At 35.6% G+C, this 18,019-nt stretch overlaps 3 protein-coding genes across 5 annotated transcripts; all 3 read left to right on the plus strand.

Annotated features, from left to right (window-relative positions):
• The first annotated feature begins 916 nt into the window (after positions 1-916).
• LOC307122092 (troponin I, slow skeletal muscle-like) lies at positions 917-6,355 on the plus strand. The gene is made up of 8 exons (XM_079809923.1): positions 917-1,064; positions 2,035-2,066; positions 2,182-2,236; positions 2,424-2,555; positions 3,647-3,736; positions 3,885-4,058; positions 4,134-4,223; positions 5,041-6,355. Exons 2-7 carry the CDS (start codon positions 2,056-2,058, stop codon positions 4,218-4,220), a joined length of 549 nt encoding a protein of 182 aa, XP_079666049.1. The 5' UTR covers positions 917-1,064; positions 2,035-2,055; the 3' UTR covers positions 4,221-4,223; positions 5,041-6,355.
• A 1,443-nt stretch (positions 6,356-7,798) lies between these two features.
• LOC307122095 (troponin I, slow skeletal muscle-like) lies at positions 7,799-10,169 on the plus strand (the record flags this gene model as incomplete). Of its 3 annotated transcripts, none has more annotated exons than XM_079809926.1 (7): positions 7,799-7,997; positions 8,202-8,242; positions 8,491-8,532; positions 8,666-8,797; positions 8,872-8,961; positions 9,061-9,234; positions 9,604-10,169. In XM_079809926.1, the coding sequence occupies 4 exons, from the start codon at positions 8,738-8,740 to the stop codon at positions 9,691-9,693; spliced, it is 414 nt and encodes a 137-aa protein (XP_079666052.1). In that variant the 3' UTR covers positions 9,694-10,169. The 3 variants fall into 3 exon arrangements, with proteins under 3 accessions (XP_079666052.1, XP_079666053.1, XP_079666054.1); XM_079809927.1 differs by having other exon boundaries at positions 7,858-7,997; positions 8,438-8,532; positions 9,604-10,168; XM_079809928.1 differs by lacking the exons at positions 7,799-7,997; positions 8,202-8,242; positions 8,491-8,532; positions 8,666-8,797 and having other exon boundaries at positions 8,857-8,961; positions 9,604-10,168.
• A 180-nt stretch (positions 10,170-10,349) lies between these two features.
• Positions 10,350-14,587, plus strand: bpgm (2,3-bisphosphoglycerate mutase). Its single transcript, XM_079809194.1, has 3 exons — positions 10,350-10,420; positions 11,096-11,718; positions 12,828-14,587. Exons 2-3 carry the CDS (start codon positions 11,118-11,120, stop codon positions 13,004-13,006), a joined length of 780 nt encoding a protein of 259 aa, XP_079665320.1. The 5' UTR covers positions 10,350-10,420; positions 11,096-11,117; the 3' UTR covers positions 13,007-14,587.
• The last annotated feature ends 3,432 nt before the right edge of the window (positions 14,588-18,019 follow it).

Below are 18,019 nucleotides of genomic sequence, written 5' to 3' on the forward strand. Positions count from 1 at the left end.
GTGGGACTCAAAAATAATTGTCATTTGGAACTATAGAGTTTTTTTTTTTTTTTTTATCTGTTGATAATGATTAGACTATAAACACTTCAGTGCCCCCTGAAGGCATTATTTAGGTAGTTTGGCACAGGGATTGTGTGAGTGAGTGTGAGAGAGCGAGAGAGAGAGAGAGAGAGAGAGAGAGAGAGAGAGAGAGAGAGAGAGAGAGAGAGAGAGAGAGAGAGAGAGAGAGAGAGAGAGGGGAGGGAGTCTGGTGCCCAGTCATACAATACTACAGTCACATAAATTATTCCATTAATACTGCCTATGTCGATTTTTAATCTACTCTTTTAATGTTTTAAAAAATTAGACACATTTTGTACTCATTGTTAGCTACAGGAACGCACCCCCTACCCCATGACCATGATCTCACCATCCCCCTTGAAATGTTTTTACAATGTGACCTCTCCTTCCACCTGCTCACTGTCCTCACTAACCCAAGGAATGATTTATACCACATAGCCTCCTGCCAGCTATCAGTTGCTTAATGTGAATGGAAATTATCACGTTCATGAGATAGATGTCATGGCATGACATCACATCGCAATTAACAGGCTTAAACTTAGATTGCAAAAACTATTTGCTATTTGTTTTATCCAATTCCACACTTTTCTCTCTCTTTCAATATGGTCTGACATCTCCCTTTTATTTGTTCATAGACAATGTTTCTAATATGAACACAAGTAAGCTGTACCTTAACAAGTGCAAAACATTTCTTCCTTATTTACCCTTATAGACTGTAATTTCCCATCAGATTTGTTTCAGTTATGACAAGCATCACCTTTAGGTCACTCTGGTTTTGGCCACCAAAAAGAGGCATTCAAACCGGTCCACACTGCATACCTGCATGTCTCTGCCAGAATGAAAGTTTTACTACACTAGAACACTAAACAGTAAATGTCAGTAGAGTGGCAAAGACTAGGTCTATTTTAGTAAGACGTTCTCATGGGTACTGAAACTATAAATCAAAGGATTTTCTTCTTTCCTCGCCAGTTAACTCACACTCCTCTCTTTTCTTCTTCTAGCAGGTATGTCTTTTTCAGTGGGCATAAGAGACTAACAGCTATGTATTTTTTGATGGCAAATGTGGCATTACTCAGTTGTTAGAAGGGGTTATAGATAGATTACTGTGATGGTAATTATTATTTATTCAAAACTGGTAAGAAATAGGGAACAATGGCATTGTTATCTATTCAGATGTCTCTCAAATTAGCAACAATCCTGGAAGATTTTCACCTATGCTAAAACTATGCACAGAACTCTTGCCACTGTGTAGAGGACTAACACTGATTACCACTGTCATTAATGATTCCAAATTAATTAATGCATGATTCTTAAAAGATTGCATAAATTATATACATTTATGAAATATGAAAAGTGTTTGGGTTTTTTTTGTCGGGGGCGCATTCATACAAAAGTTGCCGTTTTGATTAAATATGTCTTTTTGTATATGGTAGTGAAACTATTATAACTAACTAATGATGACTGTGACTTGCAAAAGGACATCATAATTCAAGCATTTCCCTATTTTATATTTAAAACTTTAATTTTCTTTCCAAAAAAAAAAAAATCTCATACCACTATAGGATCAATGTTGTTACTGTTGTTAACTAAACAAATAACATTTAATAAAATACAATTTAAATCAAATAAAATATAAATTAGTTATAAATAAATATAAACTTAAAAATAAATAAATTTAAAATTTAAATGAATTAATTTGCCATCAAATTATAATAAATAAATATAAATTAAAGCTACATTGAAATATTAAAAATGCACATAACATTATTAAAACTTAAACTAAAGTTAAAACTGAAAATATAAACAAAAGCTAATTAAAAATGTTATACTAAATACTATAATATTATATAAATAATTCTCAAATAACATTGCAGGATAGGGTTCAAATGCTTATCCTGAATATTCTCATTTGTTAATATCTTAATGTGTTTTATAGTAGTGATGACACTTTGAAATAGTTATTTTATTTTGCAGATAAGGAAGGACGGCTGAAGTATGTCTGATGCGTGAGTATCTCCACCTTCATCAGTAATAACCAACTATTTGAATTATGATATCTGTCATATGTCTCTATCAACCTTCTCTTCTATCTATATTCTCCACTGGCTGTTTCAACCAAAGTCCCCAATCAAAGCCCAAGCCCAAGATAACTTCAGCCCGTCGGCTGGGGTTGAAGGTGAGCGCCACCTGCTGACCACTGATACATTTTGGCTACTTTGAGTGCTCAAGTAGACAGAACTTTCAAAAATATTGCTACTGTAGTAAAGGCCATTAATTTACTCCTATTGCGAGATTCTACATTCATAGCAAAAGTAATAAATGTTTTGCCTTGACGTGATTATAATGAACCTGTCATCATGAAGATGCGGCTGCTGAGTACAGCATTGGAAATGCTGATAGTAGAGAAGCAGGATAAAGAGAAGGAGAGGGAGCAAACGCTGAGTGAAAGAATTCCTCCCATCAAACTTTCCGGCTTGTCAGTACAGGAATTACAGGTACGATTAAATCATTTAAATGGATCATCGAACACCATTTATGCAACTTAAAGGGATAGTTAACCCCTCAAAAATTGGAAACTCTTTCATTATTTACTCACCCTGACACATAACCTTCGTAGAGCACAAAGCAATTGTGCCCTCAACTTATGTGTTGCCCCAAGACACTTTGTGTTAGTTCCCGAAGAATGTAAAAGTTTTGAGAGAAATATAGTTTTCCCTCCCACTAGACCCACCTCGTATTATTTCCCTCACAAATGTATTGCGAGCAAACACAAAGCTTCTCGGAGGAACGCAAATTTTTTTGCGAGCGAACACAAAAGCATCGAAAGAAATATCATTTTTTTATCACATCTAATTTTTTTTGTTGGTCTTTTAGGGCCTTTTTTCTTGCCATCTCATATTATTTTCTTTTTAGAAACCTATACGACATAGAATTTTAACTTTTAATGCACTTTAATTGGTTACCATTATTTATGTTATAATGTATTACTCAACAGCAGGGATTTCCAAACTCTAAAGTATTTCGTTAACTTGAAGAATCCTCTCAGATCTTAAACGGATAGTTTCAAAAATAAAAATTCTGTCATCATTTAGTCAACCTCAAAGAATTTTGTTGCTGAACACAAAAGAAGATATTTGGAAGAATATGGGGAACTAAACAGTTCATAGACCCACTGACTTCCATAGTAGGGAACAAAATACTATGGAAGTCAATCATGAACTGTTTGGTAACCAACATTCTTCAAAATATCTTCTTTTGTGTTCAACAGAACATAGAAACTCATACAGGTTTGGAACAACTTGAGGGTGAGTAAATGATGACAGAATTTTCATTTTTGGGTGAACTATCCCTTTAAGTTAACATTTAATTTAATGTAATAGCACAGAATATGTCAATGTTGCTTGGATGCAATAATTTTTGGTAAACAAATAAAACTTACTAACTAAAAAAAAAAAAAAAATTAATTAGCTTTTTCCTCAACTCTCTATAACCACCTGCAGCATGAAAACTTTTGTAATGCATACTATGACAGGCTTTGAATATAGTGTTACCATATTTTATTTTCTTGACACTGTTTTGTGTGTAGGAGCTTTGCAAGGATTTGCATCACAAGATTGATGTAATTGACGAGGAACGCTATGACATTAGCGTTAAGGTGGTCAAAAATGACAAAGAGGTATGAGCACATAAGCATCTGATAAAACAGTTCTCAATGATGAAGCTATGGTGTTCTGTTAACACTGAATTGAACAGTAAGCTTAGCAGCTCGGTCAAAGGATATCATTATGGCGCAACATGAACGTGTGTTCTGTATGTTGATAAAGATACAGGAAATGAATCAGAAGATCTATGAGGTGAAGAGCAAGCTGAAGAGGCCTAACCTGAAGAGAGTGAAACTGTCGGCTGAACAATTGCTAAATGTCCTTCTGGGCTCCAAAAACTCACAGTCCATTGACTTCAAAGCTAACCTGAAGACAGTGAAGAAAGAAGAGGAGAAGGTATGATATAAGATATCAAATAAATTAAATGGACAGCGGTGTTAATATTCATAATTGTGTCTTTACCTTCCACAGAAAGAAGAGGTGACTGACTGGCGTAAAAATGTTGAGGCCATGTCTGGAATGGAGGGCAGAAAGAAGTTGTTTGATGCTGGACAGTAGAAGGTAAATACAATGACTATAAATAGTCCGCGTTTTGAACGAATCGTTTGTTTGTTTGAATGAGTGACCGATTGACTCACTCATTATGATAATAATTTGCCGCCACCTACAGGCTGTTTTAGTTTCTTGCCAGAGCTTTGAGAAGGTCCTGGCTGCAGCCTGCAGAATGGGGCGGGACTACACATTTCGCTCCGCCCTACTTACTCTGATTGGCTCGGGCGTCTTTCATAGGCATGATAGGAAATGTGTTCCTGAGTTGTCTTCACTATAATGCACAGGCAATACAACATTATGAAATGTTTATTCGTGGTGGACGGTGCACATATACCCTGTAGCCTACTTAAGTAGAGAAGTCTAATAAAAACTAGCCTAAAAACTTTACACATTAGCCTGCAGTGTCATTTATCATAACTGCACCCAACATTGCTTATAAAAACCAACAACACCTTCCGTTCCGTAAAGTAAGTGTTTGCCATGTTTGTCCTGAAGACTTGAGCCTCCTGCTGTAGATAATCAACCAATACATTTTTGTTTAAATGTTGAATCCTAGTATCCTGCTGAATGCCTATGAAAGACCAAGACGAACGAGCCAATCAGAGTAGGTATGGGGTGGAGCAACACGTTTAGCACCACCCCATTCTGCAGGCCGCAGCAGGTGTACTCTACTCCGATCGGAAAGCCAAGTTCTAAACGTCAAAACGTCAAAATCTGAGTAGCTTATGTATATTTTTTATTAATATTGTATCAAATCACTTATCTAACCTCTGTTCTCTAATTTGTATTTCTTTGCTCTCATGGCCTGGTCATTTGGCTGTCCAAGGTGTTCGCTGAGGGGCTGAGAGAGGGACGACGATCGAATATTGTTTTCGTCTTCGGTCGTGATTGTAATGCAGACATTTGTAGATAGAATGCGTTTATAAATAGACTGTTTGTGTGAAATAAGGGTTAACAATGTTAAATGTGATTGTAATGTGTGGATAATGCTAGATGGAATGCGTTTATAAATAGACTGAAACAAGAGTTAACAATGTTATAGGCCTATGTGATTGTAATGCGTGGATAATGCTAGATAGAATGCGTTTATAAATAGACTGTTTGTGTGAAATAAGAGTTAACAATGTTAAATAGGCTATACCAGAGATAATAAAGTAGTTTCAGTCTCATTGTGTAGCCTACATTGGTTTATTGTTTGTTTGTTTTGTTTATTTGGGGGGGGGGGGGGGGGGGGGACATCAATATATAGGCAGAGCCTATATTTATTTCATCATTTCATTTATATATTTTATTTCATAAACATCTATCTAGATGTATGACAAGGTGGTTAGATATAAACAAGAGCTAACAAAGAAACTAAAATAAGTTACAGCAGTACAAAACCAATAATGTCAAAGATGTAAACATTTCAGAAAGTACATTTTCAAAATTTAAAAAAGCCTTGAGAATGTCTAGCAATGCTATTGTTAATGTGTTTTTTCCATTTTATTTTTAAGGCAACAGGTCATTATAACATCAATTTCACAGAATGCATGGTAACACTTACAATAAGATGCTAGTTCTAAGATCTAGATATTATAAGGCGTTAATAAGGCTGATCCTTAACGTTGGTAAATTCATTAATAACCATGAGCAAAACATTTGTTACAGTATTTATTAGTCTCTATTAACTTTAGTTTATAAAAATAAAACTATTTATTGTTAGCCTAGTTCACGCTAGCTCAAGTCCATTAAACAATATTAACATATACAAACAACTTTTGATTTGAATAAACTATTAGTTTGACTATTTTAAATTAACATTAACTAAAATTAATAAATGCTTTATCTTTCATTGTTAGTTCATGTTAACTAATTTTGATGAATCTGATCAGTAAATCAAATTTAAATGTTTTAACATTGACTTGTAAATGGTAGTTTTTAAAATTAAAAGCTCTTTCTATGCATTTTGTCATATTTAATACAGCTGCAGTTCTTCTTTTGAGCTTGTGATGGCAGTCTGCAACAACATATCAGGAAGAAAAACCCAGAATGTCTATTATGCTTAATGTCCCTTATTGATGGTTGTGAAAATATGTGATGTCACATCTGAATTATTTATAGGATTTAAGAAAATATTAAAATATAATGTAATATTCCATAAAATGTCTTCACAAGTTGTTTGAATGTCCCTTTCAAATAGGATATGATATTAACCTTTAGGATATGATATTATTAACCTTTAGATATGATATTATTAACCTGGGGCTATCATATTGTTGTTTTGATAGTACAAACTCTATGACTAATCAAAAACAACTACAAAGAACAATTGTACATGAAACTTAATTTCAGTTTAGATTAAATTGGATAAGACCGGTGTTGGTAAAAGTTACTTTTAAACAATATTACAATACAATACAATATTGCATTAGTTACAATAATTAGTAACTAATTGCGTTACTTTTTGTTACCTGGGCTTGCTTGTTTGTTTTTTAACAACAACAAAAAGTTATTTTTGGCAAATGGCAATCTCCGATGTTGTCTGTGTCGATTATAGACCGTAAAAAAATATGTACGATGCGACTTCATTCTCTTCCGCTGAAGTAATTGAAGCTTGGAGGTTCGAACAATTCATTATGAAATAAACAGTTATGGAAATGTAGAAACTAAATCTAAAGCTCCAAATCTCCTCCCAAAAATCCCGAAAAAGTCAGTTAGTGCCTCAGTGACAACTTCACTCAGAGAAGCCGTCAATCTCAGCTGTCAATCATGATGTCACACCCCCCGTTTTTATAGCATCAAATAACTAACTAAAACGAAACGAGCACTTGAAATTAAATCAGCGTGATAAAAACTGCCTACAATGAAAGAAACCAACTTTGGGAAAAAATTATTTGAAGTGTAATTTGATTGTTTAGTTTGTCTTGCGTCCATTAGAAAACACGGAGGGGCGGGGGTTATGACCTATACTGGAACCAACCACCTGGGGGCGATCGAGGCGCGGAGACTTCAGTTTCTGAGAGGAGTGCTACAGGCTTGGTGTCGACCATAGACTGTAAAAAAATATTGCTCTTTGGTGATTGGTCCGCTTCTAGCAGCCAAATCACAGCGCTTGCGGTCCATGTCGAATAAATTGACGCGTTGTTACGTTACGAGGTGCACAGCCTACAACATAGCTACGTCAACGCAGAAGTATAAATCAGGAAGGAAATGCAAATTCACAGCTGTACAGTAGAGGGCGCAGTTTAAACAAACCTTTCAACTGTTCTGCCATTCTTAATTTAGCAATAAAAAGAAACACAAACATTGTGTTTATCTACCCATCATGTTTAAACAGCGCACACAACGCCTCTGCACTTACGCCTGATTTCCCTCAATGTGGGGATAATAGAAAAACAAAGCAACTATTTGAAAAAGTAACTCAGATACAGTATTTTGTAATACATTTAAAAGTAGCTAATGCATTATAGGACTTTTCTAGTTACTTGAAAAAAAGTAATCTGATTACAGAACTGGCATTACTTGTAATGCATAACCGCCAACACTGAATAAGACAATGCGTACGCCGTACACATATAGTCTCGTTAATCCTGTATTGTTGTGCTCACCCTTAGTCTAGAGGACATAAAGTACATTTAAGCACCAGCTGCTCTGAAGCCTGGGATGCGAAGCATTCGACAATGATAATGGTGCGGACAGTGGTCTATTTTAGTGAGCCTCTTACGAGTGGATCTGAATCTATAAATCTGCAGCGTTTCTTCCCTTTGGTCAAAACGAAGTCATACTTCCATCATCTGAGAGGTAAGGACCTTCTGCTAGTTATTCATGCGTATTAGATAGGCATAGTAGTAGATTTCTTAGCTTCTTACCTTATATCTCATTATTGACATTACACCAGAATTTTAAAACATTTTGTTTATAGGAAGTCTATTTTAATATTGTTTTATATTATACAGTTTTGTTATACTACCCCTATACACAAGTCTTCTTTTTTTCATTTGTAAGCCTCAAGGAAAAAACAAAGGCACCAACATGTCTGAAGCAACGTAAGTATTTTAGGAACTTTTTATTATTATTTTTTTTTTTTTCAAATATTATATTATAGAAATAATACATTTTTAAATATATGATAGAAATTATAAATCTATTTATATGTTAAATATACATGTTTTCTTTCCTGGCTCTATCTGTGTCAGTCCGGTGAGTATTTAATTACAGTATTTTATTGTATAACATTGCAGCTGGCTGGGTCCCATTGTCCCATTGTTCATTTCATATCGGCTCTCTTCTTCAGAAAAAGCCCAAGATTTCAGCATCTCGGCGGTTATTTTTAAAGGTTAGTATCTATTTTTTTGCCTTTCTGAAATGTCAGTATCTTGAATAATTTTATGTAGTTTATGTTTTAAAGCAACTACTATGATGTGCATATGAATATATGGGTATGTATCGTATGTATTAATGCATTGCAGACCAAAATACTGAAGAAGGCTGGCATACTGCTTTTAGAGGAGAAGGAACAGAAAACGATTGAGCGAGAGCAAATGCTCACCGAGAAAGCTCCTCCTCTCAAACTATCTGGAATGTCCATACAGGACTTACAGGTCGCTATTCTTTGGTCTTTTGTCAGATTTCCCTTGACAATGTTGGTTCTTACATGCTGATGCTCCGCTTACAGAATCTGTGCAAAGATCTTCATCAAAAAATTGATGTTGTTGATGAGGAACGATATGACATCCAATCTAAAGTTGGCAAACATGAAAAGGAGGTACATTTGTATGCTCTAAAACTGCATTTAAAATACCTAAACGTAAAAGCATTAATTGATGCATTTGATTACTAGTCATGATTGATGCTTTTGGTATAGATTGCAGAGTTAAGCCACAAAATCTTTGAGCTGAAGGGTAAAATGAAGAGACCTGCACTGAAGAGAGTGAGGGTGTCTGCTGATGCCATGCTGGGAGCTCTGCTAGGTTCCAAACACAAGGAATCCATCGACTTTAAAGCTAACCTCAAGACTGTGAAGAAGGAGGAGGAAAAGGTAATAATCAACACAAAAATGACATATTGTGGCTTTAAATTTTTAAGTACAATCAACTTGGATGTTTAAGTATTTTCTACTTAAAAATGAGCTGATTTGTATAACTTGTATAAGAAAGTTGAACATTGCTTAACTTATTTTCATGGGTTAAAGCAATGTAAAAACATATGTTGTCATAACTTATTGATACATTTTTTTGTGTTCGATCAATAATTTTAAATAATGAATTAAATTATTTTGAAAGCAAATAACATTCAGCATTAATACATTGCATTTTTAGGGCTCTCTCTCTTGCCCAAGAAAACATAACATTGTTGTAAATACAAATAATAACAGTTTATAATATGTATTTACTTCTAATCCACACAGAAAGAGGAAGTGACCGACTGGCGTAAAAATGTGGATGCCATGTCAGGCATGGAGGGCAGGAAGAAGCTGTTTGCTGGACCAACTTCTTAATCATTTATTTATAATGAATTATTTCACATATTAAATCCAATGTGAAGGCTATTTCAAACATACAAATATTATTGTTGAGCCAAGAGAAAGAATTTCACAAAAAGTTGTGATATTGTTATAACCACAATTATCAGTTCAAATAGCCTCTTGAAACATGTGCTTTATGACACAAATAAAGCATCTATTTATGTTAATATATGATTATTATATAATTGCATTTGGCATTATATAATAATGCTTATATTGTAATGGAATCTATATGTGATATGATGTGTGAATATTGAGGAACAATAAAGCTAGCTATCACTGTTGTTTTCACAGAATTTCAGGTTTTCTGACTGGCATTGCTCTCTGAGTTTTCTGGCTGCAAATACCACTTTCCCATGTATGATATTAAAATAAACTATTAACACATTTGAAATAAAGTTACTGGGCCTACCTGATAAATTAGGTGAATAAAGGTTGTAGTCATATATAAAATGACTTCTTTATTAAATTGAACTACGGTTCAATTTGGAACTGACGTGTTTAACCTCAAAATAACGGCAGTTCGGTTCCAATTCGCCACTGTCCGCTTAAACACGCCTACTTGTGGAGAATCACGTATATGATTCGCTGAAAGAAGTGTCAATCAATCAGATGGTTTCTTCGCGTTTGTTGATGCTGCTGTGATAGTTCCTGTTGCAGGGCTGCAGCTACTCTGGGCTGGGCGGTTTCTAATCTGTCGGTGAGCATGTAGCAATTCATAGTCATCTTCAATGTGCATATCTTCTTTCATCTTCGTTTAGATTTATAATTAATCTAAGCGGATAAGTACGTTTTGCGTGCACGGTAAAATTTCATTATATGACATGCTAGCAGGCTAGTTCAGTTGTGTTATAGTGTTGTCATACAGTAGTACAGTAGTTTGATACATCGATTCGCTTCTGTTTATTTAATTTTCAGTTCACTATTTAGATGCTTCTACATTTTAGCCTGCAGGGATTTTCTTTTTCTATTTAACGTTAGTGTTTAAATATAAGAGTTGGTCAAATCATTTTATCAAATTAGCGTTGACATTTAGTTCATGACCCTTAACCTTTCAGTTCTGTTCTCCAGTTAGATTAATGCAGGCTGACTATATTTAAGTTTGTTATATTTAAAGTTAAATGTCATTCTACAACATGTTCACACTGCACTGAATTAGTCTATTAGTAATATGCCCATATTTTACTTATATAGTGCTTTTTAAAAAATAAAAAAATTCAAAGCAGCTTTACTATAATAATATATAATATCTAAATACCTTCGTTTCTTATAGATTTAGCAGATTCGATCTGGCTGATAATATACTTTCTATTTTGGGATGATCACGCAGTTGAGGTTTGGCATATAGTACTATCTGCATGTGCATCTCTTTCAGGCTTCCATACTCCCTCTTCTGGATGTCCAAATACAAACTCTTCCTGCTCCGGCATGGGGAGGGGTCCTGGAACAAGGAGAACCGCTTCTGCAGCTGGGTTGACCAGAAACTGAGCGAAAACGGGGTGGTGGAAGCCCAAGAATGTGGCAGGCTCCTGAAAAAGCAGGGGTATCAATTCGACCAGGTTTTTACCTCCTTACTGAGCCGTTCCATCCAGACAGCCTGGTTGGTGCTGGAGGCCATGGGACAAGAGTGGGTCCCAGTCACCAAATCCTGGAGGTTAAACGAACGGCATTACGGTGCCCTGATCGGCCTCAATCGGGCTGAGATGGCGTTGAACCATGGCGAGGAACAAGTTAAACTGTGGAGGCGTAGCTATGATATCACGCCGCCCCCCATTCATGAGTCACATCCCTATTATGCTGAAATTTACAATGACCGCCGATACAGTACGTGTGATGTTCCGAAAGAGGAACTACCTAAATCAGAAAGTCTGAAGGAAGTGTTGGACAGACTTCTTCCTTACTGGAATGATGTCATTGTACCGCTGATCAAGACTGGCCAAACGGTCCTCATCTCGGCACATGGCAACAGCTGCAGGGCTTTGCTTAAACATTTGGAAGGTGAAACATATATTGTTGTTGATGTGCTGTTTTATCAGTTTTTATACCCGCAGGAGTAAAAAAAAGAAGATATTTTGTCTATACAGTGAGTGTATAGACAAAATATCTGTCTATACAAGTCAGTTGCATCCGTTGTTGTTCATTTATATGGACAAATACACATTAAACATTCTTAGAAATATATTTTGAAAATTATACATTTATAAATAATAATGTCCCTCTAAAGGCCACTGAGTTGGAATTACATGGACACTATGAAGTATAACCGTTGACTTTTAGCAAGTGGGAAGGAAGGGTAGTATCCACTACTGTTCGGGGTCAGTGAGTGTGTATATATATATATATATATATATATATATATATTATATATTTTAAAAAGTTTTTATACTTTTATTTAACAAGGATGTATTAAATTGATCAAAAGTTACAGTAAAGACATTTATGATATTACAAAAAAACTGTTCTGTTACTGTTCTTTTAAACCACTGTTCTATTAAAAACGTTCTATTCATCAAATAATCCTGAAAAAACGTATCACGATTTTCACAAAAAGGCAGCACGACTGTTTTCAGAATTGATAATTAATAATAATAATAATAATAATAAATGTTTCTTGAGCAGCAACTCATCATATTAGAAAGATTTCTGAAGGATCATATGTGACACTGAATACTAGAGTAATGATGCTGAAAATTCAGCTTTGCATCACAGGAATAAATTACATTTTAAAATATATTCAAATAGAAAACTTATTTTAAATCGGAATAATATTTTCACAGTTTTACAGTATTTTAATTAAATTCTGCTTGGTGAGCAGAATAGACTTCTTTCAAAAACATTTTCAAAAATCTTACAGACCCCAAACTTGTGAACATTAGTGTACCATATACAGTAAATCCTGAAAATAAAAAAAACAACCAACGTTATAAAGCACTGAATTGCTCTTCATTCTGTTTTTATTTAATACTCTATTATTATTATAATAGCTAATTTTTAAATATCATCAACAATAAAGCATAGCAAGTGGACAGTAGTACCAATAAAGTTGTTATTAAAACTAAAATACTTGAATATGCTAATGTACGTGCTTTTGCTGTGTTTCTCAACAGGTATATCGGAAACAGATATTGTCAATGTAACGCTGCCCACGGGAGTTCCAGTCTTGCTGGAGATGGATGAAAATCTTCGAACGGTCAAACCACGTCAGCTCCTGGGTGACCAGGCCAAAATTCAGGCAGCCATAAAAAAGGTGGAGGATCAAGGGAAGGTTAATGCAGAAAATAAATAAGGGTGTTCTTGGGGAAAATGTCAATCTTCAGATCATTAGTCGTTCAATGATAGCCTGAAGCACCTGGTAAAGTGGTGGGTGGGCTTGTTTAAATACTGGTGTCTGCTTATAGTGGTATATTAAGAGTCTTGAAGTTATATGAGTCAATATTTTAAATTCAGGCAATGGTTACAGATCTGAAATGCAGACTTGCTGCATATATTTTGTCACAGCAGGAGGTCTGTAGACCAAATAATGAAGTAGATACTGATATAATGTTATTTTAAATAATAATTTAATAATGTGGTGTTAGTTTTTTTGTAAGCTCTTGTATTTGAGCCTGTTATTTTTGTGGATTTTAGGCCACAGAAAACCAGTGGTGCCTTTTTTGGGGTAAAAATAGCATCCATCAGTTGTTTAAAAAAAAATATTTAAAAAATACGATATACTGTACACTACCATTCAAAAGTGTGGGGTTGGTTATTAAATGTTTTTAAAAGAAGTCTCTTCTGCTCACCAAGGCGGCATTTATTTGATCAAAAATACAGTAAAATCAGTAATATTCTGAAATATTATTCCAAATTAAAATAACTACTTACTATAATATAATGTGACTTTAATGTGTCTTCAGTGTCACATGATCGTTTCAAAATCATTACATTTGTTGCTCAAGAAACATTATCTGATAAAAAGCGTTCAAAAGAATATTTACTTGAAATAGAAATATTTTGTAACATAATATTTAATCACTTTTGATCAAGTCATTGCTAAATAAAATATTTTAAAAAATCTTACTAACCCCAAACGTTTGAATGGTAGTATACTGCTATAATTCAAAAGAAATGGAATCATAATAATAGTAAAAACATGCACAAATTATTCACTCCACTGTCTGGACTTTCCAAGTCACAGATTAAACCTACATTTATTGGATTTGTATTCATAATCCACAAATTAATTTTATTAAAGCGTAATATATAAATAAATTAGAGACTTCATTGGATGTCTGAAAGATCATTTTTAATGATTTAAAAAATTGTGTGTTAAATAGCACATGTAGCGTCTTTTAGACTGTATTCTAAAAACAGTTATTTAAAAAGAACATTATTTTTGTCTAATGTATTTATTACCATAGATATATGTAAAGATAGTATGTGTTAACTTATATTCCGTTTTATCATGCAATGCCAAATGCAGCTCACACTAGCTCCTTTTTTTTTTATCTCAACCAATATTAACCAACCCCAATGCAAAGAAAGCCAGTCTTACTGGTGAGTAAAACTCAGACAGTGGTTTAGAAAGTCTGTGTACTGTAATACCTCTATTTTGTTTTTGTGTGTTTAATGTTGCTCAACACTGTACTGTATACGTGGAGAAATGTTATATGTGTGTGTTCTTTTTGTTATAATATCCATAGTGGCTTTCACTGTTACATGACAATATGTGTTCTTCCCCTATCTGACTGTAGTATTATTATTAATCCATGGCACATTATACTACATTCTTTTTCACCACTCAGAAGCACTGTTCTGCTGGGTTTAGCACATCCCTGATACATTTTCCTAAAAGAATAATATATAAAAATAAAGATTACATATATAAAAGGGGTTCATGTGTATTGAGTGGTGTGTGTAAAAAAAGTAGACAACACCTGAGGTAACCAGGAGGAGGTGCTGTATTGCTACCGTGTTCTCTGAGGAGACATTTCTCCAGTGGTACAGATGTTGATCTGAATATAATAGCAGTGGCTGGTAAGTTTGTTATTATAGAAAGCACTAATGACACAAAGAAACTGATTTTGGTTATCCAATAGGATGTAGCACTTGGCAGAGTACATATTCACTAAACCTAATAGCTCACATTTATCTTGTTGAGCTGGAATGTTCGAAAAGAGACACTAAAACATGTCCTCATGGTCTTTAATGTCCTCTTAGAAGCATATACATTTCAACATGTTATATGCTCTTGGGAAAACATGCCACATCCATCTCCTTCCATGCTTATTAAAAAGTAATGTGATTTTCATTGAGTTTATTTGCTGTGCTATGAAGACGTGACCGGACAGTCCGTTTCTGATTACACGTGATATAAACTCCTTATAAGAAAACATTTGTCATGGACTGGGTTGTGAAACATGGATTTGACGGTCCTTACTTTAAGTCTCAAAACAGCACAAATAACATCGGGGGAATCTGACTGTAGAAGCTCTGCCAAGGGTCCAATTTGAGAACTGTTCAGTTTGGCTGAAACCCAGAGAGGCCTGGACACAACGTAGCCTTATCTTCACTGCCAGTCTGAGACCTGTTTCTCATAAAATGGTTATGGTTAGGACTTTGGCATGGGCTGCTAATGCTAATGCCACTGTCCTGGTTATTTCCCTTCTGTGGTGTGGCAGCAAAATAATAGGCTATATGTTCAAGCAGGTGACGGTATGATGTTGACGCCAAACACACTGCATAGACCTTAGTCAAGGAAGTGCCATATTTATTTTTTGATGGGAATGGAGGCTGTGAAGTACAGTGCATTCAATGATGTATGGTTGTTCAAAAATATGATTGTTCACCTAACAAATCGTCTCTCCAGGAAAAAAAATTGCTGAAGACAAAAACTCCATGAAGCATTGTGAGATGTGAAAATGATCTAGAACCTTTACAGTGTCTGCCATTGTAAAGACTGTATCCCTCACAGCCTTGTTTTCATCCGTGACTCCCTGAGGGGAAAATCAAGTTTTTAATGTTTATACACCGATCAGGCATAACATTATGACAGGTGTGAATAACACTGATTATCTCTTCATCACGGCACCTGTTAGTGGGTGGGATATTTTAGACAGCAAGTGAACATTTTGTCCTCGAAGTTGATGTGTTAGAAGCAGGAAAAATGAGCAAGCGTAAGGATTTGAGCGAGTTTGACACGGGCCAAATTGTGATGGCTAGACGACTGGGACGGCATTTCCAAAACTGCAGCTCTTGTGGGGTGTTCCCGATCTGCAGTGGTCCAGGGAAGGAACAGTGGTGAACCGGCGACAGGGTCATGGGCGGCCAAGACTCATTGATGCATGTGGGGATCAAACTGAAGAGCTATAACTCAAGTTGCTGGTTCTGATAGAAAGGTGTCAGAATACACAGTGCTTCGCAGTTTGTTGCATATGGGGCTGCATAGCCGCAGACCGGTCAGGGTGCCCATGCTGACCCTTGTCCACCTCCGAAAGTGCCAACAGTGGATATGTGAGCATCAGAACTGGACCATGGAGCAATGGAAGAAGGTGGCTTGGTCTGATGAATCACGTTTTCTTTTACATCACGTGGATGGCTGGGTGCGTGTGCGTGGCTTACCTGGGGAACACATGGCACCAGGATGCACTATGGGAAGAAGGCAAGCCGGCAGAGGCAGTGTGATGCTTTGGGCAAAGTTCTGCTGGGAAACCTTGGGTCCTGCCATCCATGTTGGTGTTACTTTGACACATACCACCTACCTAATTATTGTTGCAGACCATGTACAACCTTTCATGGAAACGGTATTCCCTGGTGGCTGTGGCCTCTTTCATCAGGATAATGCGCCCGCCACAAAGCAAAAATGATTCAGGAATGGTTTGAGGAGCACAATAATGAGTTTGAGGTGTTGACTTAGCCTCCAAATTCCCTGGATCTCAATCCAATCGAGCATCTGTAGGATGTGCTGAACAATCAAGTCCGATCCATGGAGGCCCCACCTCGCAACTTACAGGACTTAAAGGACCTGCTGCTTAAATCATGGTGCCAGATACCACAGCACACCCTCAGGGGGTCTAGTGGAGTCCATGCCTCGACGGGTCAGGGCTGTTTTGGCAGCAAAAGGTGGACCAACACAATACTAGGTCATAATGTTATGCCTGATCGGTGTATGTCTTTGTGTTGTTTTAATATGCTTTAAGACAAACCATGTGCTAATTCATAAGTCAATACCACTGCTGAGTATTTTCTCCTTAAAAATCCAGAGAACCTCAAAAACGCGGTTTGAATTCGCCGGTGTTTCTTACATCACAAACTACCTTGTAAGTGTAACCAATCACGTCAACGTGCCGGTGGCATATCATTAACTATGACCGCTCTGAAGCAGGGGAGTCTCAAGAGAAGCCAGGTTATGTTTTTTAATTTATATGAAAAATCGGGTACATTTATCAATATAGCGGGTGAATTATGTATATTATTTATGTTACGATTTTATGATGAACTATATGCCTTTCTCCACTGAAGTTGTTCAAAACTTTAAGGATGCTGATTTTTAGAAGGCAGATGGCGAATGTGAACATGGTTTGTGTAACATTAGCAACAAATTATTAGCTGTTTGATGTCGTAGTCAAGCAAAAGGCTAATCATATTAATTACCGTTATGTGTCTGACATTCAAAAGAGCGATACATAAAACGCATTAGCCTACCATGCTGATACATCGACTTGTAAACGATTCAGGGGAGATGCATACTCGCAGGAAAAAAATTATTTTGCCATTTGGTGATCAAATCTAAAGGTTTTAAGGGATAAAATTCTTGACTACACAGGAACTTTAAATTCAATATGCCATCCCTGACTGTGGTCTATAGCTACCAAATGCCATTTCCACAAAAATAGTTGTCAGTAGTGACCCTTCATTGAGATTGAGAGTCTAATAGTAGTTTTTTTTAATATCATAAATAAACATATGATAAAATTAAACATTGAATTAAACCAACAAAAGTAGTTTTTAAAAACAACAAGCTACATGGAGCTGCAAAACAACAAAGCATGAAAAATGACACATTAAAATTCCACTGAAAACAAAACAATCAACTTCTGCAAGACCAGCATTTCATCTCATAAGATGTTTTCCAGTAGTGTCAGTGTAATTGTATTGTAAGTGTCATTTTTCATGCTTTGTTGTTTTGCAGCTTCATGCAGTTTGTTTTAAAAAAACAAAATTTTGCAAGATGTTTTTGTGTGTGTGTTTGTTGGGGACTATATAAAAGAGTAATATGACACTGATCTATTAGGCTACTTATGGATGGAGGAAAGCGCAG

The sequence above is a fragment of the Gobio gobio genome (assembly GCF_949357685.1).
Source record: "Gobio gobio genome assembly, chromosome: 25".
Classification (NCBI taxonomy): Eukaryota; Metazoa; Chordata; class Actinopteri; order Cypriniformes; family Gobionidae; genus Gobio; species Gobio gobio.

Bases quoted from the DNA above. Each gene is read 5' to 3' on its own strand.
- LOC307122092 (XM_079809923.1), top strand. The intron at 2,237-2,423 runs GTGAGCGCCACC...GTCATCATGAAG, and splicing joins CCCGTCGGCTGGGGTTGAAG to ATGCGGCTGCTGAGTACAGC. The intron at 3,737-3,884 runs GTATGAGCACAT...ATGTTGATAAAG, and splicing joins TGGTCAAAAATGACAAAGAG to ATACAGGAAATGAATCAGAA.
- bpgm (XM_079809194.1), top strand. From the start codon at position 11,118: ATGTCCAAATACAAACTCTTCCTGCTCCGGCATGGGGAGGGGTCCTGG. The intron at 11,719-12,827 runs GTGAAACATATA...GTTTCTCAACAG, and splicing joins TTTGCTTAAACATTTGGAAG to GTATATCGGAAACAGATATT.